General features: G+C 38.4%; 1 protein-coding gene across 1 annotated transcript in view; it reads right to left on the bottom strand.

The window, feature by feature from the left end:
• Nucleotides 1-6190: 6190 nt before the first annotated feature.
• PAX3 (paired box 3) overlaps nucleotides 6191-23176 on the bottom strand; it is a 110315-nt gene continuing 93329 nt past the window's right edge. The window contains exons 7-10 of the mRNA XM_038416274.2: nucleotides 20496-20661; nucleotides 19099-19313; nucleotides 8182-8428; nucleotides 6191-7630 (exon numbers count right to left, since the gene is read on the bottom strand). Coding sequence (XP_038272202.1) covers nucleotides 7596-7630; nucleotides 8182-8428; nucleotides 19099-19313; nucleotides 20496-20661 — 663 coding nt within the window. The 3' untranslated portion in view covers nucleotides 6191-7595. The remainder of the gene's footprint in view (nucleotides 7631-8181; nucleotides 8429-19098; nucleotides 19314-20495; nucleotides 20662-23176) is intronic.

Below are 23176 nucleotides of genomic sequence, written 5' to 3'. Positions count from 1 at the left end.
CAGTGCAAAACTCCTGTTGACTTCAGTGGGAGTAGTAGCAGGCTCCCTATTTTTGTATTTCAGTTATTGGTACAAGTTTTTAACAGCATAATTCTAACTGACATAGCTATTTTCAGATGATAATTCTGAGTCTCTATATGTGTGTGCACTAGATATATATACATACATACAATATTTAAAACTATATACAGAATATACTCACAGCCATGCAGATCTATTATGGGCTCTGCTTTACGAACATGGGCTGTTATATAAACACAGGGCAGCAAAATATGTACCCTACATTACATGAAAAGCATTTAGCAGTCAACTGAAAATGCACAGCCAATGTTTGTTTGCCATTTGAAGATCCAAACCAGACTGAAAGTGGGAGCTTCTCCTCAGAAGGCAGCTTTTCATGCACCTGGTATGTGAAGCAATAAGAGCTAATACAATATTGTAATGAATCGGTAGAAGTTCAGGGGTGGGAGATATTGTTTTGGCGGTTTCATTGACAGTCGATGGCTTGAACCGATATTGTGGTCACTTTATATATTTCCTTATTAGGAATTATGTTTTATGGAGTTTAAGGCCAAAAGGAACCACATTACATACAGAACACATCAAAGGGCTTTCATAGTTGCTGACACATGAAAAACGTACCTGTTACACGTCAGCAACAATCAACAGCATTCTGGGAAAAAGAAGTAACTTTCATATATATCATTGCAGTGATTAGCATGTTTTACTGACTACACTCAGCTGCACTCCTTTGAAAAATTAATATATATCTTGGTTACATAAAGGTTAGTAACATTCGCTTTTTTTTTTAACTGGATAAAATTGTATTGATTGTTCTATAAAGGAATGATGAAGATCTAGGTTACAGACTAAGGGCCAAATTTGTAGCGGCATGTAGATGCCTGAAGATGCAAGTAGACACCAGTGGGATTTTCAAAACACCTACATACCTAATGCCCGTTGAAATCAGCTTAAGGCCCAGATTTGTAAAGGTACTTAGGCATTGCTGCACTCAGCATTGCAATGCTTAGCTAATTTAGCAGCCTAAAACTCATTTTCTAAAGTGATTTTGGCCCTTAATTCCATTAACTGTCAATGGATTTAGGCTCATAAGTGCCTAAATCACTTTTGAAAATGAGATTTAGGCTTCTAAATTAGATTAGCATTGCAAAGATGAGTGCAGCAACGCCGAAATACTTTTACAAATCTGAGCCTGCATGGTTTTGAAAATCCCATGAAGCATTTATTTGTATCTTTAGGTGCCATACCTTTGAAAAACTGGCCCTAATCATTCTCACTCTCTGTCACACACATAGATTTTCAGACACATAAATTGTGGGTGGGTACCTGACCCTCACTGAGTTTAAAGGAGCTGCTAATGGCCATTCATATCTTTGAAAACCTCTCTGCAACAGTGCTAACATTTACCAGCACTTGCCACACTATGGTATCTCAAATACTGCATTTGTTTCCAGTGGAAAACTCTGGCTTCCAGAGACCACTGTGCAAAAACTGTTGGAAAATGTAGATTATTTGAATGGTGACCACTGTATTACTGCCCAGAAAAAAAAAATGGAAAATTGACACCATTTAAAAACATATAACTAGTGCAGCTTATTCAAAAATAACAACAAAAATAATTAAAGAGGCATTAACATAGACACCAAATCAAAAATGTACCAAGCTGCAAGGATTTTTTTGGTGGTGACTCAACATACAAATAAGAAAGAAAGAAAGAAAGAAAATATATGAAAAGTTTGGATGATGCCATAGAGCATAAAGGTAGTTTCTTAAATGTCATGGCTATACTCTTGATTGATCTTTAGATTGGAAGTGCTTCTGAGTTCTGATATCTATTAAATAATTGATTGGTCAAACACTGCACATAGGAATCCAGGAATGGACTCCATATTACACAATATGTAGCCCGTTTATTTATATGGACAAAAAATCATTAGCTCATACTTGCTATCTCCAAAAGCAAACTGAAGCAGCATTCATAGTTGGTATCAGTTTTACTTTCCTAGTGGTTAGGGTTCATATTTTGGCTGCATTTATGGTCCTCCAGAACCATTTCTACTTTGAACTTGATAACAAAAACAAGAAACTAGTATAACCCATGACCCATGGAGCTATACAAAGGATCCACATAATTGTGAGCACTTCTGGCAAGCATTTCAGGAGGCATATCTTAAATCTCCTAATTTGGGGAGGAGATTCCTGGTTTTAGCCTCTACGTCCCCTGCTCCTCCCTTCCTTAAGGAATTTTCATCCCAATTCCCTGTTTCCAAAGATGATATGTGAGTGAGCTGGTTGACTTTCTCCTCAGCCATGTTGTCTCTTGCTCTCCAGCTCTGCATAACTCTATCATATTATGAAGTGCTTGGGGGCAGAGAACAAAAAAGACAAGTAACAGAGCAAATGAAGATGGAGTCAGCTCAAATGCCTGCCTTTTAGCTTCAGGTCAGGAAAGCACTCTGTCACCAGCACTTCACTGATGGAGGAAAGGAAGAAATCACAGACAGTTCCCCCAGAGCTACAGTAACTGAGGAGGAGAAACTCCAGGAAGAGGATGGTGCTGAAATATAAGGATAACAGAAGAGAGCTCATGGTGCTTCATCTTAATGGCTAACATCACTTTGGAAAACCGCATGGCAAGAGACCACCCTGACTTATTCAGGAGATCTTTAATGATCTGAAACTCAAAAGAAGAGTCCTACAAAAAGTGGAAACTAGGTCAAATTACAAAGGATGATTATAAACAAAACACAAATATGTGGGGACAAAATGAGAAAGGTCAAGGCACAAAACAAGATTAAACTAGCTAGAGCCATAAAGGGAACAAGAAAACATTCTACAAATATATTAGAAGCAAGAGGAAGATCAAGGAGAGGGTAGACCCATTACTCAATGAAGGGGAAAAACAATAACAGAAAATGTGGAAATGGCAGAGGTGCTAAATGACTTTTTTGTTTCAGTTTTCACCAAAAAGTTTAGTAGTGATTGGACATCTAACATAGTGAATGCCAGTGAAAATGAGGTTGGATCAGAGGCTAAAATAGGGAAAGAACAAGTTAAAATTACTTAGAAAAGTTAGATGTCTTCGAGTCACCAAGGCCTGATGAAATGCATCCTAGAATACTCAAGGAACTGACGGAGGAGATATCTGAGCCATTAGCAATTATCTTTGTAAAGTCATGGAAGATGGGAGAGATTTCAGAGGACTGGAAAATGGCAAATATAGTGTCCATCTATAAAAAGGGGAATAAGGACAACTTGGGGAATTACAGACAAATCAGCTTAACTTCTGTACCTGAAAAGATGATGGAGCAAATAATTAAGCAATTTGCAAACATCTAGAAGATAATAAGGTGATAAGTTACAGTCAGCATGGATTTGTCAAGAACAAATCATGTCAAACCAAACTAACAGCTTTCTTTGACAGGATAATAAGCCTTGTGGATAGTGGGGAAGTGGTAGATGTGGCATAGCTTGATTTCAGTACGGCTTTTGATACTGTCTTGCATAAGCTTTTCATAAACAAACTAGGGAAATACAACCTAGATGGAGCTACTATAACGTGGATGCATAATTGGTTGAAAAACCATTCCCAGATAATATTTACCAGCGGCTCACAGTTAAGCTGGAGGGGCATATCAAGTGGGGTCCCGTAAGGATCAGTTCTGGGTCACGTTCTGTTCAATATCTTCATCAGTGATTTAGATAATGGCATAGAGAGTACACTTATAAAGTGTGCAGATGCTATCAAGCTGGGAGGAGTTGCAAGTGCTTTGGAGGATAGGATTAAAATTCAGAATGCTCTGGACAACCTGGAGAAATGGTCTGATGTAAATAGGATGAAATTCAACTAGGACAAATGCAAAGTACTCCAGTTAGGAAGGAACAATTAGTTGCACACATACAAACTGGGAAATGACTTCCTAGGAAGGAGTACTGTGGAAAAGGATCTGGGGGTCATAGTAGATCACAAGCTAAATATGAGTCAACAGTGTAACATTGTTGCAAAAAAAAAAAAAAAAAGCAGCAAACATCATTCTGGGATGTTTAAGCAGGAGTGTTGTAAGCAAGATACAAGAAGCAATTCTTCCACTCTACTCTGTGCTGATAAGGCCTCAACAGGAGTATTGTGTCCAGTTCTGGGTGCCATATTTCAGGAAGGATATGGACAAATTGGAGAAAGTCCAGAGAAGAGCAACAAAAATGAATAAAGGTCTAGAAAATATGACCTATGACGGAAGGTTGAAAAAACTGGGGTTGTTTGGTCTGGAGAAGAGAAGACTGAGGGGGACATGAGAACAGTTTTCAAGTAATAAAAGGTTGTTACAAGGAAAAGGGAGAAAAATTGTTCTCTTTAACCTCTGAGGATAGGACAAGAAGCAATGGGCTTAAATTACAGCAAGGACAGTTTAGGTTGGACATTTGGAAAAAATTTCTAACTGTCAGGGTGGTGAAGCACTGGAATAAATTGCCTAGAAAGGCTGTAGAATCTCCGTCATTGGAGATTTTTAAGAGCAAGTTAGACAAATACCTGTCAGGGATGGTCTAGATCAGTGGTTCTCAAAGCCGGTCTGCCACTTGTTCAGGGAAAGCCCCTGCCGGGCCGGTCCAGTTTGTTTACCTGCCACAGGTTCAGCCGATCGCAGCTCCCACTGGCCACGGTTCACTGCTCCAGGCCAATGGGGGCTGCGGGAAGCGGCGTGGGCCGAGGGACATGCTGGCTGCCCTTCCTGCAGCCTCCATTGGCCTGGAGCGGCGAACCATGGCCAGGGGGCGCCGCAATCGGCTGAACCTGCGGACACGGCAGGTAAACAAACCGGTCCATCTCGCCAGGGGCCTTCCCTGAACAAGTGGTGGACCGACTTTGAGAACCACTGGTCTAGATAATAATTAGTCCTGCCTTGAGTGCAGGTGACTGAACTAGACCACTTGAGGTCCCTTCCAGTTGTATGATTCTATGATCTGCAACGGTAGCATATATGAAGGGGCAACACTGTAATTACAGCCACTGTTTTCCACGTGCATATAGAATAACCAGCGTTTTCTCAATTTATTTTAAAATCCACCCGCTTCCAGTGAAATAAAAGTAAAAGAAAAAAAAAGTTTGAAAACATGGAAGAACTTCCCTGACTATACTATTTTAAAAATAATGTTACATTTCGTTAAAAAAAATTCATTAAATAATTTGAAAAATTTTGAATGAAATGTAAAAAATTCCTTTTTCCAAAATGCAATTCTATTTTTTCATCAACCCTTTTGATAAATAAATAAGAAAATCATACATTTGAAATTTCAATTAAAAAATCTGCATTTACTATCAACTTCGGAGGGAGGGATAGCTCAGTGGTTTGAGCATTGGCCTGCTAAACCCAGGGTTCTGAGTTTAATCCTTGAGTGGGCCATTTAGGGATCTGGGGCAAAAATTGGGGATTGGTCCTGCTTTGAGCAGGGGGTTGGACTAGATGATCTCCTGCAGTCCCTTCTAACCCTGATATTCTGTGATTCTACTTGTGTGTAATACTGAATTAGAATGATTGATTCTTCTCTAGGGGAACATACATTTTAGCATGTAGACCACAAAACTATTACAAATTGAGACTCTGCATTTTGTGAAACCATCCCAAGAGAAGGAGTACTTGTGGCACCTTAGAGACTAACAAATTTATTTGAGCATAAGCTTTTGTGAACTACAGCTTTCTTCGTCGGATGCATCCCAAGAGAGCTGCTCCCCTGAACCCCCACCCCACCCTTTGCACCCACCCTGAACCCAAACCCTCACCCTACATCCCTAGCCCCCAGGCACAGGTTCACCTCCTTGTCTTTCCTTATGCAGGTCTGGCAAAAGCACAATGCTTTCCTAATGCAGTATGGGATACATACTTTGCAGAAAGCCACATGAAAATGCATAGTGTAATAATGAGTCTGTCATACAAACAGCCTGCAGGGCTCATAGGCTGCCTATGGCCAGCCCTGTCTTAAATGTGTGCAGTGTTTATATAATAAAAACAGTTTGAATTGAAGATAACATGTTCCCCCCCCCGACCCCCTGATATCCAGGTTAAATTGTACCAATATATTTAGCACAATACCACAGTTTAGGACAAATTAATCAGTGCTTTGCAAGTCTTCATAACTGTTTATTCATTATAAATAGTAAATATTTACTGCACTTTTTACATGAAAGACTTTTTTTTTTTTACAACACGTGTTGTTGGTAGAGGCTGCAACACAAAGATAATATTTCTTTTGTTCCATCACCTTTTAAGACCAATGCGTGAACTAATCTCTGTACTACACCTAGTCTCACTATCTCACTACTTCATAGTCCTTAATGCTAAAAGGAATGTATGTGTCCTACCTCATTCATTGTTCCAAGAATAAAGAGAAATAAATAACACTGCCCTCCATCTTCCTGTTCCTCTTAACATTTCAAAACACAAATTTATTGACATTCTAAAATGTCACAACACAACTTATGTAAACCTCGGTTCCTATTATTATTTTTTCTATATTAGCTATCACTGTATAATTTAAAAGTACATGTCAGATACAGCGACATCTCTGTTCATGTCCTGTACATCACTAAAAGAGAATGTAAACGTAATCATTTCAAATGTATTGTTTCCTGAAAATGGTCGTGTCTCGTGAGCCAGATTCTGTTATACTGCGGACTGCACCACTTCTGCATTTTATCATAATGAAATATGTACTGCAAAAATAAAAGTACCTGCAAAAATATAGTTCTATCTATATCACTTTGGATGGTCCCAAAGCTTGTGTGAGGTACATAGTATTGCACATTGTTAGGCAGTTATGGAAATCAAAGTCACTTTGTTTTGTTGTTGTTGTTGTTGTTGTTTCCTTTTCCTTGTTTGTTGCATAATGTAACATGGATTAGGAAAACTTCACACACACAAATTGCAAAAAATTTTCTTTGTTACACAATATCTCATTCATTGTAAAGCAAAACTTGTATGTGACATTTCTTGACAACATGATTACAAAAGAATGATAAGATAACCATTAACTTGTTCTGGAAGTCTTTTACATCTATTCTAGCTTCCCACAGACCATGACATTTCTTCTTGATGTCAATTTCCAGTGTGTAAAATCAAAATGTTCTCCTGCTCATGCTTCAGAAACTGAGCAGTTTTAAAGTTAGAATAAAGTCAGCATCAGATGTCAAGAGTCTGAGTTTGCAGAGCTCAACTATTAAGTTTTAGAATATTTTTTGTCCAAATCAATGCATGCTTTTTCAGCAACATAAAAATGGAATGTTTTGTCAGTCAGTGATTTTAAATACTTCAGCATTTTTTATACCTGCCCACGCTGAACTGTGTTGTATTTATTTATTTGTTTATTTTTTATTGCTCTTGGTCTTTGTCTTCTGAACTGCTATGTCCAACAAGTCCAAATGTCTATTGAAAGCAATGACTGGAGAAAAGAACATAATGATCCTGTATCTCTATTGTGATTGCCCCAGCTTGAGTTGCCTTTTGGTGGGAAGATCCCTCCCATCCAAGCACTGGAGTGAGACCAGAAACAAGACAAGCTTTAACTTGAAGTGGACAGTTCATTTATGCAATATCTGGCTTCAGATAATGAAAGGCACCTGTAAGAAAGCAAAAGAAGCTTTTTAAGTCATGCTGTGACAACCTCACAGCAAGGGGCAATGTCAACTACAGGTTGACATTGTCATATTTAATACAAATATATCAAAGGAAAGGGACTAATATTTTTATTCCTAGGACAAGTTTGACAAAACTCTATGTATCTGGGAGTATATACTATAATGATTCTTGAGCTGACCTCATTAAAAACATGTGTTTCTAATACTGGAATGCCAGTGGTTATTTCATTTTGGACAACCCTTATGTTTTACCTAATGGCAATCAGGTTTCATGTCTCAGCAATTAATAACATCAAGATGTTGTTGACATCACTTAAGAAAATAATTATGCAGCAGAAATCTTGCTTGAACAATCAGTTATCTTAGCAGCAAACATAGTTCTATTATGAAGAGAAGAAAAAAAACTCATAGGTTAGAATCAATCCTCCCCATTTCCTTTGTTATAAAAAGAAAACTATACTGTAGCTAGATAGTTACCTTACTAATGATATGACCCAGTCATTACACAACATAAATATCCACCTAGTACTCACTTTGTCCATATTGTCCATACTGGTATCCTGTGACAGGGTCCATACTGTAACCTGTGGTGCTGTAAGTTGGTGGGCAGTAGGACTGTGATGTAGGCAGGCTATCTAAACTTTTCATATGATCTAGTCTCTGACTGCAGCTGGCTGATACAGTAGTGGTTGGTTCTAGGCCCCCAGTTAAAGGTGAGAGGGCATAATCAGTTTGGGGCTGGTGAGGTACACCACCATGGTTAGTCAGGAGGCCCATTACCTAAAATAAAACATATAGTAACAAATAAAGGTTAAAATGCATGAAGAACTGTATTTCATATAGAGCTGCAAGAACAACTAGTGTCTGTTATTTAATTTCCCATGATATCTATTACTTGGTATTTAACTGCACTTCGGGTTCCTAATTCAAAGAGGAAAAAGGGTTACATCATGCATGTAAATAGTAACTTATGGCTGGCATTCCAGAAAAAATAATGTACAGGCATATAGGTGGGACAAAACCAAAACAAAAGAACACCTTTTATGCTCTTAAAATGTCTGATCACATGTCACAGCTAGAATTCCTATGGATGTTTATTCACTGGGGACTCAATGATGATAAAAAAGAAAAAGAGAAAATAGATCATCAGTCTCAGTCCAAGTTTTCTTTTGATGCTGTTCCCCAAACACAAAATCTTCATCATACTTTATTCTCCAACCCAAGCCATTGTGTATTCTTGATAAAGAACAGTGCAGCCAGAACAGAAATAATGATCAAAGTAGCCACATTAGAAAAGAGTGAGGTATTTATATGGCCAATTTAAAAATGCATAATTAATTACGGATATCTTAGGTTCTGATGTTGAGGCTCTTAAACTATAACATAGAGCTTTGAAATGGAGTACTACATGAAATAGAGCCCACTGACTGTTCTACTCAACTTGACCATATAAACAGCTCCACTTTTCTAATGGGACTGTTTTTTCCTAGATATCCTATCTTTATATAAATTATTTTTTCTTCTTTTTCCCCCCATGTTGTCATTGTAAACTTGTTTTCATCAAATATGTATTTTAGATTTAGAAGAGTGGGGGGAAATAATCCATAATTATATTGATGAAAAGTTCCCAACAGGAACTAAACTCTAGGGTTGACCTAACAATGGGGCAAAATAGTTTATTATTATTTAGATTTGCCTCAAAGCCCCAGGCATGGACCAGGACCCCACTGTTTAGGTGCTGTACATACACACAGCAACCAAATGATCCCTGCCCCCCAAAAACTTTTAATTGACATTTGTTCAGCTTCAAAAACGAACTTCAGTTCAATGTGTTCACTACATACTATAGGCAGCCCTGCCAAATGCAGAGCCAGAGAAAGATCCTAGCATCCAAAAAACACGTTTGTCTACTGGCTAGAGGCAGAGCGCCCATAACTCATGTGCCGCTGGTATGAAGCATGTGCTTGTCTGTAAAGAATACTAGAAGAAGTGGGTTTTTTACCACAAAAGCTTATGCCCAAATAAATCTGTTAGTCTTTAAGGTGCCACAGGACACCTAGTTGTTTTTGTGGATACAGACTGACATGGCATCCGCTCTGATAGAAAAAAAAAGGTTACAGTGCTTGCTGTTAGAGTCATGCCACAAACTCCCTAGCCAATTCACTCCTCTCTAAAGAACAACAGTAGTGCTCTCTATCTAGCTTGGCTTCAAGCCTCCAATGACTCTTGTAACTTCTTATAGATAAATGTAGTTAAGAAATTAACCAGAAAGTCAAAATCAGTAAAAAGAAAAGAAAAGAAAAGAAAAGAAAAGAAAAGAAAAGAAAAGACTTTAGATTGCTTGAAAACATGTACTTGCTTGCCTCTAAAAATTCAGTCCTCTTGCTGGACTTTCCTATAGAAGGTCAAGAGCACCTAAGTGATTTAGAAGCACAAATTAATTATACTTGTGCTGCTAAACCCCTTATTTCTGCACATCTCTTCCTTGTACTATAGCTTGATGTATGTTTCTTTTCAAAGGACTTCTGTATTTTCACAGCATATGGTAAAGACAAGCACAGCTCTGAGAACTACTCCCTTCTGCTAGCACATTTAGGCCTGATCTACACTTAAAAATTAGACCAACCTAGCTATGCTGCTCGGGGCTGTGAAAAATTCATGCCCTGCATGATGGGATTAGGATGACTTAACCTGCAGTATAGATGCAGCAACGTGGATGGAAAAATTCTTCTATCAACCTAACTACCACCAAAGCTGTGCTGCAATAGCAACTGTAGTGTAGACCAGGGATCGGCAACCTTTGGCACATGGCCCATCAGGGAAATCCACTGACGGGCCAGGATGGTTTGGTTACCTGCAGTGTATGCAAGTTTGGCCGATCACAGCTCCCACTGGCCCCGGATCACCGTTCCAGGCCAATGGGGGCTGCGGGAAGCGGAATGGGCCGAGGGATGTACTGGCTGCCTGAGCAAGGACCCTTAGAGCTGTTTGGGTGAACATGTTTATGCCCATCACCTTAAACTACTTCTTAAAATAATTCTGACTTTTTCTACTTCTGTTCTCAATAGAAAGGGGCCCAAGATACATTTGGATGTAGATGCAATTTATGAACAACCCAAAGTTGGGGAGTGTTTTGATCCAGGGTTTTGGTGTGACCCATTATAGTGCTTGGGAGCAAGCTTTAAATGGGGATCTGGATTAGATTCTAAACTTCAGGTGTGCTTTCTATCTGGTGTTTTAGTTCAGGCCCACCTTTAGAAGATTTACCCTTTTGCCAGCCATGTAGCCACTGAAAGTTGAAATGTACTGGTATTAGATGGGATCTCACTCAAAATTTACCATAGATTAACTCAAGTTGTCAGTCATCTCTAATCAAGAGCAGATGCACTTAATAAATCAGATGCCTTTAACCATCTTGACAAGAGTGACAGCACTATATTTTCAAGGCTGAAAATTTTGATTTTGAACAGTAATTGTCTTCTCAGAAATGTCTTCTTCAGAAGCCTTAGGAATCATACTGCAGTTGATTAGCATCTAAATAATTAGATTTTTGGTCATGTCTGTTTGAAAGCTATAAGGGAAGTAGCCTAAAGGCAGAAGTCTCTCTTATGGTATGTGTCATGACCTTATCACCCATGCGAGGAGTTACAGGAAGGGCATGAATGACTTTCACCTAATCAATTGGAAAGTCATTAAAGGTCCAATCCTGCAAGCTGTGACTTCTACTGCCCTCCATGAAGTAGATGGTGCTCAGCACCTCACAGGAGGCACTCTATTACTTCCAGGTCAGGGTGCTGAAGGTGAGAACCTCCACTGATATAAACCAGCAGAATCCCCCACTCTCCCCCCTCCCAAAGGTAAATGGAGCTACACAGATTTACTCCAACAGTGGGTCTGGCTCTGAATGTGTAAAACCAAAATTATATACATATTCATTATAGGCATGATTCAGCTCCCATTAAAGTCAATACAAAGATTCTCATTGACTTAAATGAGTGTTGGCTTAGGCCCTATGTCTTTAGAGCCAAATGCTGCAGTTCTTATTCATGCTGAATTTTAATGAGGTCAAAAATCAAGTCTTAAGGTTTTGGCCACATGCTACATTTTGTTCATGATTAAAGTAGAACAATAAAAAACAAGTGTTTTCTATGTGGCATGTGATTTCAAGTTTGGCTTGATAAGGAATACAGGGAGTACCCTTGAACTGATAAATATCCTTTCAGTTAATATAATAGAATTTAAATGTCTACAGACTATGAATATTGTAAGACTATGTATCTCTAAATTCAATCTTGTTTCCAGACAAAATTGCCTTCTAATAAATACAGTGAACTGCAACAAGGACAACAGACAGAAACATTTTATTGAGCAATTTCCACCACCCTTCCTTAAAACAAAAACAAAAAACAAAAAAAAACCCTCCACTTTTTTACAACAAAATCTCTGCTGGTGGGAATGAGTGTAGTTGCACTGAAGTCAACAAAGATTCACACCAGTTGAGGTCATGCCCCAGTATGTATAAGCAGAAGTGGCTGATAAAAGCCTTAAAAGTATGTAGGCAACACTGGGTCCATTATCAGCTATTATATAAAATGCATCTATTATCAACAAAATAAAGCCCATTAAACTGAGATAAAGCTTATTCCATTTAAATGAAACATTATGCCAGTTAATGTGGTTGGTATTTTAGTAGGTTGGACTCACCGTAGGCATAATAAAATTCTCATGTGTTTTAATTCATTTACGCATGCCTGCATTTAATATGCTTTGTGACCATAACTGCAATTAATATGATTTATGAGAAAAGAACATGAGTAATATTTTTGGGTACAGAGATACATTTTTTTCACCCTTCTCTAAACGAAAGATTTAATGAAACAGCTCAAGGAAAATTGTTGGCAGTTAACATATTAAGTTGAGCTGACAGAATCATGAGTAAACTTTAGTGGAGTTAATGATATCCTCTTATCTGACCCTGACACATTTGCAGCATGTAATTTACAGAAGCTCTGTCCAGGGAATCTTGACAAATGCTCCTAACGATGTCAGGGCAATGTTCCATTCTAATGTAAAACAGATGTGGGTCAGATACCCTCATTCATCACTAACACAGAAAATTTCAAACTGCTTCTAAGATGAATGACATTACCTGCTGTTAACCCTTCACTGCAGAAAATCTCTGAGAATCAAAATATCACACCAAAAAAGAGCACATTTTAAAGAGTGAGATTTTTAATGCATCAAAGAACTAAGCTAACATTTAAAAAATCCAGATGTAAAATTTGGATCAAATTTGTTTTGATTGATCATACTCACTTTCAGCCAGACACATATATGAGACAGAGTCTATCCTAAATGGCTAAATCCTAAATATCATGGGAGGACAAGGGAGGGGAATAAGTTTTGTGGGAAATAATTGTTTCTTTTTCACAGAATTCAAAACAGACCTATTTTCTGGTTGTTGGGGGGTTTTTGGGTGGAGGAAGGAGTTGCAAAAGTTTTCATGACATTTTTATCAGTTTTTAATAGAATTTTTTATTGAAATTGTTTAAAATCATCAAACATTTCATTTACAGAAAACCATGTTCTTGGTAAATAAAAATGTTCAGAAATGATTTTGATATAATTTGATTAAATTATTCCACAATAGTTACTGAGCATCAGAAAAGTTTGAAGATGCTATTTTTTGGTGAAAAGTCCTGTTTTGTGGTGAGTAATCTATTTTTCATCTGAAAAACATTTTGTGCAAAAATTTCGGCCCACTGTGTGGCATAGATATGTTTAGCATACAGAAAATCATGAGTGTTTTAAATTGTAGAGATTAAGAGCATCAAAAGCCTCTGAGGTGAATAATCTCTTACTATATGGCCCAAATAAAGTCGGTGATGAGTTGTAGGAATGTTCACAACCAAAAATGAATCTTATATAATACTGTTTGAGGGCCTGTCACATGATGAAAATTGTCACATCTTACTTCTACATTTCAGTGTCAGTATATTTTGTTGTATTTCCTTTTCTACAATTTGATTATCTCATGGTTACTGAGATACAAGAATAATGCTGGCTTAAATTTTGGGATGTGACCAGTGATTTTGGGGACTTCAGTTTACAGGTGGTCAGCTTATAACACTTTCAGGAGACCTAATTTTCAGAAGTGATGAGCACTTGCCCTCTAACAATCAGGTTCTCTTAAATGTATCTTAAATTAGGCATCCACAAATGGAAGCATCCAAAATCAGTAAGCACTTTTGAAAATTTAAGCCAATGTTATGCTTGTCTGATAATAATTATGAGACCACAAAATTCCAGTTGTTTCCACCAAACTAAGAAAATGGAACAATGAAATCAACACAAAATCCCATGTGCTTAACATCATTAGTTACATCTATGTTTTTTCTCAGGAAACTCATGCTCAGACAAGTTACACAATGTGAACAAACTGCCTCCCTAGTTAAGAAATCCAGGACTTCTGGTTCATGCCAGTTGAACAATGCTCAAAGCTAAAACCACTTTTGACGCACATCATGAGCTTTTGATTGGTGTAGGCTCTCCTAGACTGATCCAACACAAAAAATGTATTTCTGTGGGCAACCAGATGTAGAACAATATTATTACAGCAATTATGCATAGTAAAGGAACCCACTGTTTTTATTTATTTCATTTTTAATGAGGCAATGCAAGTTTTCAACTATTTGCTCTTAAGTTTTCCTATAAAAAACAGAATTTAAATAAAGCATCATGAGTGCGTCTTTCTTGTCACTGAAAGGCCATAATTCAATAGCTGACATGTCTTGAGCTGTTAAAAACCAAGTGCACTCATACAAAACACAGTCATCCAAGAGAGCACCATGAACCTGCCTCAGTGAAAGGGCTACAGAATAATTATCTGGTTCAGACAATAAAATGTTTGGACATTCCAAGAAGAAGCTGTGAAATAGCTCTAATGTTCAATGCTGTTCAAGGGAAAGGTTGTAGTTTTACTTCAGAATATTGCTGAGTGCCTGTTAAAGTGTGAAAACTGATAAGTATGCTGGAGGGTGCTGTGCCTTCTAATGCAACTGTGCAACTAACACAGCCAATGCATTTACCACCATAAAAGGACACCGCATACAGTCTCCAATTCTATTAGTGTGACCCACTTTTGGGAAGTGAGGGTTTAGTGATTTTCTAGGGTGGATGGGGTGAAAAAATATATCCATCAGGAAACAGATTACAACCACCTGCTCTTCAGGTTCTTAGTGGTAAAAGCTTTTAACAGTGGGTATTTAAGGCTTTGTAACCTATGCGGATTTGTAAATGTAGAAAAGGAGTGGCCTGATGAACAACAATAAAAATATTCTTGTGTCTGGATCTGAGCCCAAATAGATTCTGAAATAGCGCTCTTTAGAAACAGGAACGGCCTGAACTACATGGATCTGGGTAAACTTTACTGCCTTTACATTTATAAAGAGAACAAGAAAAGGTCAAGGGATTCCCATGCCACACTGAAAGAGATTTTTCTCCTCAACTTGTATAAAAAAATTTAAAATGATGAAATCCTATCTTTGTAATAATCAGATCTGTAGTAAGACCATACACCTTCAATTGAAAGAAACATGTTTTGACAAAGAGTCATTGCCTTACATCTGAAGAATCTGAGGTAATTGTTAATGCCATGATCTGAAAATGACATGCCAAATCAGAAAAAGTCTTGAGTTCTGTACACATGCATTAACACTTAGATGCTACTCCCTAATAAATTTCAGGATTAACAAATGTTTGTCAAAAGAAAATGCACTGAGCAATTTAAATTTAATTTGAAAGGGAACTACAATATTCCAATAAATATATGCATGAAAACCAAGAAGCTGATAATAGGCATAGCCAACACAAAATATGCAATTTACATACATTACACACTAATAATCTCAATTCTGACATTATACTTAAAAAGCTCCAGTTCACTGGCAGAGATGGATTTTTTTCTAAAATGCAAACAAGGACAACAGTTAACACCAGTTCCCTGAGCTATTAATCACTGTCTTGTTTCTATAAAGATCAACCCTTTGTAAGTCTATAACACAGAGGATTTCTCACCACAGCCAGGTAATAATGGGTAAAACAGACTTAGCAGACCAATACTCAATCACCCTGATGAGATCTGCAGACCATCTCTTTGTTCTGAAAGTGCTGAATGTTAGGAAGACAGTTAGGACTTCCCACTCCTCTCTTTGTTTTAAACTTGCACACACAAACCTTTATCATATTTTCCAGAGAATCACTAGCACAGGAAGCCAGGTGTATTGGATGCTGACATTCCATCCTTTCGCCTTCCCTCCAAAAATATGCTGACACATACAAGCTTCTGATTAAAGTTTGTTACTACAGTGAGAAAATTAACAAACAATAACAAAACTATAGCACCGTAGCACCTCTTGTAATGTTTCCCCCTTTGATCTCAATTTGACTACAATATTTGTCTTAAACCAGAAACTTAATTGTCAGTAGGCTAAGGAGCAAAAATAGAAATGGAATACCCTGCATCAAAATAAAATGCTTTCAGAGAACTGTGGACCAGAGTCTCGCCTGGTATAAACTGAAGTCAATGGAGCTATGGTGTTTTACATCATCTGAGAATCAGGTCCTGTGAATCTTAATATCAGTTTTTGCTGTATCCATCACTGGGCTCTATTTACCACAAAGGATCTCCAGAGGGTAGTGTAATTTTTTTCTTCTTCCTTGAATAATTCACCATAAATTCAGCTTGTGTTTTGTAAATAGTTTTTCTATGGTGCTTGCTAGAGGGAGACCGTCATTTACTGGCTCACACTCATACATACTACACAGATTCAGTAGGGTCAAAATCCCCCAGCAAGGAATGAAGCTCTTGATTTCTCACTAAAAATCTTTTCCCACGCCCAGCTCTACCGACTTAGGGCTTGTGTCTCCCTGGAAAAATTCCCATTACCTTTTCTTTGATAAAATCTTAAATGCAGAATTGGATTTAGAATTTTTGGACAGGCCTGAGAAACAATTTTTATGGCCATCTCACTCTAGACATGACTATTTCCTGTCCACCAGGAGCATAGAACTCTGTGGAGGGCTGAACCAAGGTTTTGGGGGAGGATTGGCAAAATAATTATTTGGGACACCCCCTTCCAATTTAACTGACATTTATACATTAAAAGTGTGTGTCTGGCATCCCCTTGGGCCTCCTGCTGCCGAAGTGGAACCCAGCTGTTTGTTCATTTCAACCCTATCAATTGGTTTAGGACAATTTATATCTTCAAAGTTATTCTGGCCAGAAAAAGGGATAGAGATTTACTTATGAAAATATGAGGGCTCAGCTTCTCCTTACATCTTTAGGGTCCTAAATCTGGGGGTCCCAGAGCCATGAGTTTAACACAGCCCAAAGGCCAGCTCTATCTAAACATTTTTGCCATGCTGTCTGCGGGTCTTCTTCAGCATTTGTTTAACTTGAAACATTTTCATACTGAGGCCAATAAACTTCCAAAAGCTCTCTCCATTTGAATGGATGTGACTGAGTATGTTTAAGTGATGAACAAATTACATCAGCACTCTTTTCTATTGACCAACTTCCCTCTATGGCCCATGGTAAAGGTGCAAAGCAGAAATTCTAAGCACTGTGATAGGGGAAGGTAGGGGAATGCTAAGGAGCACAGACCAACTTTCATAATATGAAGACAATTCTGACTGCTGAATCAGGGCTGGGTTCCAAGAATTGGAGATCACAGTAACTATTTGTGTCTGTCTTATCAGTTTTAAGATCTCCTTTTGATTATACATGGTCACAATAAGATGTTGGGTGTGAAAACTTGTCCCACCAATTCCTTTTGGTAATGATCTCGCTTTACAGTGAATCACAGTGAATAAAAGCTTTTTGAAAGAAAAAAATAACACTTCTCGATAGCTAGAACTGACTTACACTGAAAATAACATTGAAAACGGCCTCTTATGGATTAACTCTGAACCCTGGAAAGATTTTTATGTCTAAATTATGGAAGCCTTGCATACTATGAATCTGGTCATTTAAAAGAATGAAACCACTAATATAATGTCATGCCTTTTGTTGGAGATTGCATTTAGAAATTAGAATTCTTCAAAACAAAATTCATTAAAGTCTTGTTGGAAGTACATCCGTTTGTTTTTATGTTGGTATTTTTCTACTGAGGTTTAAAGCCATAAAGTTTTGTATTCCACTATGTGCTATAGGAATCTATGAAACTTAATTACATTTACTGTTACAAAAAAAGGGTTTATGAACTTTTGCCTTTAGGCAAAAATGTTTATTTCATTGCCTTTGCTATTCATTCTTTTCAACTCCGATGCCTTTGAACTTTTCAGCTGCACAGAGTTATCACCGTTATGCAGGAACCAGGAACTGTATTCCCGAGATGCAAACCACAAGTTGAAAAAACGAAGGAGGCAAAGATATATGAGTCGTTATTTTGGCCACCCTTTGTGCCATTAAAATCTCATTTTCTGCCTATTAGAATGCCCTCTTACTGCTTAGGCAGTGGTGATAGTCAGTGATTAGTGTGTAATTGAGTATAATTGTCTTTTCACTTTTCATTTGTGTCATTCTGAGCTTCTCTCTGTTTTTCTAACCACTGAGAGGAAAAAAGGGTAGAAAGCCGATAAAGCTGTTAAAACTCTCACTCTCAGCCCTGAAGAGATTCCTGATTGTAATTATAGATTGCATCCCCTTTGTGACATTTCTCAGAATTTAGTGGACAGCCCTTCCAAACACCTGGGCAAAGCTCACACTAATAAACTAAACTACTGTATATTTAAGCAATTGCTAATGTCAACTGCAGACAGATGCCACTTGTAGGAAATTTAACCAACCTTTTGACACTCAATTATCAAGGCAATTTATTAACATGATCTCCTAAGAAAAGCTCATGCAAATTAGAAAAACAATTATGGTATTTGAGCATTTATATATTTCCCAAGAATGGTAAGTCTCCTAATTTATGTATTTATAACTTGATTATAGTTCATCCCAATGTGTACTGCTCATCAGCTGCACCTCTCCCACTATAACTTCTCTGATACTTCTAGGGCCATTTTGTGAAACCCCTAGAGTCTCTTAAAAAGGCAGTGTATTCATAAAAAGCTGATTAGACAAGACAAGATCACCTTGATGAACTTTCTTTGCCCAGGAATGAATCTTAAGGAAAATAGTGGCACATTACAAATGCTTGACAACTGAATGTAAACATGAAATGTGCACGATTACTTTATAAATCACATGAAATTAAATATAAGCTATGAGTTTTGATGCAGTGAGAAAGGAAAAAAAGGAAGCTAGCAAACTGAAATCATGTGGCTTGTATAAAGAATACATTATGGTTTAAATTTGGCAATTCATTATAGTATGGCCTCGGGGAATAGACTCTTTGGTTCTGGTATACAGCAAATCCTCTGTCTGAAAACACAGGACTGACCTGAGGTGAAAGGCCATTGCCAATGGCAGGGTTCATGGGATTTGAGGGCCCGGATGGAGGCACAAAGCTGTCTGTATAGCTGGAAAATCCATGCCTGGTGCTGGGTAGGCAATACGCCGAGCTACTCTCTGGATTTGAAGGGAGGCTGCTTTGGTGTACAGTGCTTGGAGGAAGCGGCTGAGGTCTATGGACTGTACTGCTTGGATCAGACACAGCTGGAAGGGAAAGGAACACATTTATACATTTTCCTCATAGGTTTCTGACATAACAAATTCATTGTGTAAAGTTCAACACTGAGAAGAACTGATCAGGACTTGCAGGTAAATATTAGCTAAACCAAAGGTGAATATTTAACATTACTCAATATTTAACTGGCCAGGAGGAAAAAAACCACATGAAACAAAACATGACATAAGCCTTTGTCAGACCTACATGACACATTGTGAAAGTTACATGCCAATGTGATTCTCACATGATGCATAATGGGCATATGCTCTTCTAATGGACAGGGTATATTCTTTCCTCTGCAGTTCATCAGTAGAAATTCAGCGCAGGTTAGTAGTGACCAGTGATCAGACAAGTTGAGGGGTTTGCAAAATTTCCCTAGTCAGATTTTGGTTTGGCAAAACTATCCACCACTGGTTTGGATCCAGATCTCATTTTACCCAAATCACTGAAGTTTAGTAGGTAGGAGGCTTAGATAAAAAGTTGCAGATTTTTCCCACTTCTATAATAGACAAAGCTGTGGGAGGCAGGGAACTGGTTTTATAATATCCCATCAACTAGATTTTTCCTTTGAAAGATCAAAATCAGGAGTAGCCTGTATCTAAGTTCCATTTTTCCCAAACCATCGATAAGTTTGAGACTCCCTCTCTAGTAGCAACTGGAACTTATTATCATCTGATGGCTATTCAGTACATGTGTGAAGTGGTTGGTTATTTCAGTCCAATTCCTACTGGACACATGTCAGGCACAAAAATTTCCAGTTGTCACTAGCAACAGATTGAATGAACATAGTGAAGATTGAATGAACATAGTGATTGACGACCTATCCTCCACCATGCACTGGGATATGGCAGAGTTGAGAATAATGGTAGGAGAGGATGGGGACATTTGCACAACTCCTGCCAATGTTGTATCTCTCCCAGGGATAGGGGACTTCAGTCTCCAAGCTAAGGCTGTCAGTCTGGCACTGGCACCATTCATAGGCAATCAGGCCACAAGCTAGAGAAGCCAATGGGAATAGTCACATGTTCAATGTCAGAGCTTTGCTGGCTTGAGGCCTACATTCATCCAAAACATTTTAAAAATTTGAAGAACAGAATGTTTCTAAAGTGAGTTTACATGGAAAACCACTAATAACACTGTTTAAACGAAACATCTGTCCCATACTGTACCTTGTGGTATGGAGGTGGGTTGATAGGAGGGCTCAGATAGTTGGTATGTTGGCAGGGTTGGCATGGCAGTGGGTGGGAATCCTCCTGGGATCAGGTGGTTGAAAGCCATCAGTTGATTGGCCCCTGCCTGTTTCCTCCATCTAGCACGACGGTTACTAAACCAGACCTACAAATGTTTTAATTAGGTACATTTGATTTCGTACATTTAACATAGGCACATTAGAAATAATGGTACTTTTTAATATATTTTGCATTTGAAAAGAAGCTAAAAGCTCCATATCTACCACACAAGTCAATCTTCATGGCAATGAAGTAAGTCCACGGCAGAACATTACTTGATCTAGTGGCCTGAATACAGGACTGAGAATCAAGAACTCCTACACTGCAACTCCATCTCAGGCACTTCCTCCTCTGCCAAGTCTTTTAACCTACTATTTTAAAACTTGGGTGATTAAAGTTAGGTACCTATATCGATATGGTTACAACTAAATAAGTCTCATGAGCACCTACAATTCCCCCTTATTTAGATGCTTACATATGGATTTAAGTGCCTAACATGACAGATGTTAGTCATACCATTTAATGCACTCTTGGAAGGTACTCAGATGCTATAGTGATGAAGGCAGTACAATAATCTATATAGAATAGAACTTTAAACATGTAATGTGAACACCACAGGCCTTTGTACACAAATTAAATCAGTCCTTCCTAGCACCTTTTAATGCACTCTCGTATGCATGTAGCACCTCATCCTAAGACTCCATAGCTCTGGATCGTAATTTCACATAGAACCATTCTTGAAATTTGTTTCCAATGTGAGACACAAGCCAGCTATTATTTAGGATTAGCTATGCATATCTTATCTAGAAATCTACTTTTCTTCAATAAACACAGTAATTCCAGACAAACCATCTTCAGTTCACATTCCAAGTTCTCCATGACCTACTTACAGTGGAATACCAGCGAGAAATAAAAAGCAGGATCTTGTTACTTAGTCAGAAATATATTGTATGTTATGAGTTATGACAAACACAGTTCTCTTTTATGGTTAAAAAAAATAATCTTAAATGTAACGGACCAGGGCTGGTGTGACTTCCATGAAGCTATGATGATTTATACCAGGTGAGACTCTGGCCCAACTTCTGGATCAGAGACCCTCAAACTTTAAGTGTGGACCACATCTTAAGAGGATTATCTCACAGCTGTTTACCCTTCCATTTACAATTATGCAGACTGCATGCCTTCTCACTCACAATCACATACTAGTCCTGCAGCAACTGCACCAATTACTCCATGGAAAATTAATATTAGGACAATGTCTAATTTATGTTTAGCTATTTTTAAATATAATTTAGCTGGTGGTAACAAGGAGCAGAATTAGACCCTGTGACCAGCCAGCTCATCATTGACCGCCAGCAAGTGCTCTACAGACCAGTTTGGGAACCATCTATCTAAATAATACAGATCAGCTTTCTAGGAGTGACATTATCTGTGGCCAGAAAACATAATGCTGTACCATGTCTAAAAGACACTACACTGTGTTGCACCTCTCAAGTGTCCTGCATTCTAAGGTACAGAATAGCATTTGGGTAGGTTTGGGTCATCATGCCCTCTGTCTGTCCACATATACTGCTCCACAGGCATCACTCTGAGAATACACTGAGCCATTTGACTTCAAAATTGTGTGGCTGTACCACTGTATAATGAGACTTCGCCCCATCTAGATCCTTCTTTTGCTGGAGTTGAGTGCTTTGGTGTATCTTTCCCAGTTTCGCAGTGTCACACAGAGCTGGACTGATATTTTGGCTAGCAGGACTGATGGAACCTCTTTTCCACTTCCTCTACAGGCACCCCTCCTTATTTCTGCTGCACATGGCACTTTCCCTTCTTGAACAACCCAAAGGCCACAGTGTTATTGCTGGGGCCTCCTTGAACAGGCAAGGAGTCAATGGATAAAGAGGATTATTTGGTGAATAATAGTTGGGGAAGACCCAGATCCACCAGTTTTGGACTCTTCTTCCTATCCTCCAGACTGCCTAAGCCCTGACCAATTTCTTTCCCCCAACCTTCTCTTCCTCCAGAGTCACATATTTATTCACCCTCTTCTGAACCCCTTTAATTACCTCATCAGTCCCACAATAAAACATTTACTTTTTGTTGCCCCTATAGCTGCATAAAGCGGATGTGGCACCTTGTGGAGGAGAAATGGATCCAAGAGGGAGAAGATGGAGTGAGGTAGCTCTGAAGAGGAGCCATGGAGGAAGCATGGAAGGGAAAGATAGAGGAACCAAATGGTGACTGGAAAAGAGAAATGGGGCTGAGACGGCAGTGGGCAGCAGCATCGCCTATACACATGCTATGACTGACACCCTCCCCTCAATCATCCACTAACCAGTGCCTTGTAAACAACTCTCTCCCTTCCTCAGGTCACCAAGTTATCTGAAGATCTTAACATGTTTTATAAACATTAATTGAGCTCCACAACACCACTGTGAGGTGGGTATCCACTCCATTTTACAGAGGAAAGGGAAGAAGAAAGATCCTAAAATAGTTTTGTTCTATTCCATGTAGGTTCTTCTATTGCTCTCAACTCCGTAGCGTCTGACCTTCTTCCAGTATTATGTTAAGCAATGTGACAAATGTCTCTCTTGTGGTTTGTTTTCCCCCTCATCCTCTCCTCC

The sequence above is a fragment of the Dermochelys coriacea genome, chromosome 9 (genome assembly GCF_009764565.3).
Source record: "Dermochelys coriacea isolate rDerCor1 chromosome 9, rDerCor1.pri.v4, whole genome shotgun sequence".
Taxonomy (NCBI): domain Eukaryota; kingdom Metazoa; phylum Chordata; order Testudines; family Dermochelyidae; genus Dermochelys; species Dermochelys coriacea.
The sequence above is the reverse complement of the archived record's forward strand: the minus strand, read 5'-3'. Positions and strand labels throughout refer to the sequence as shown.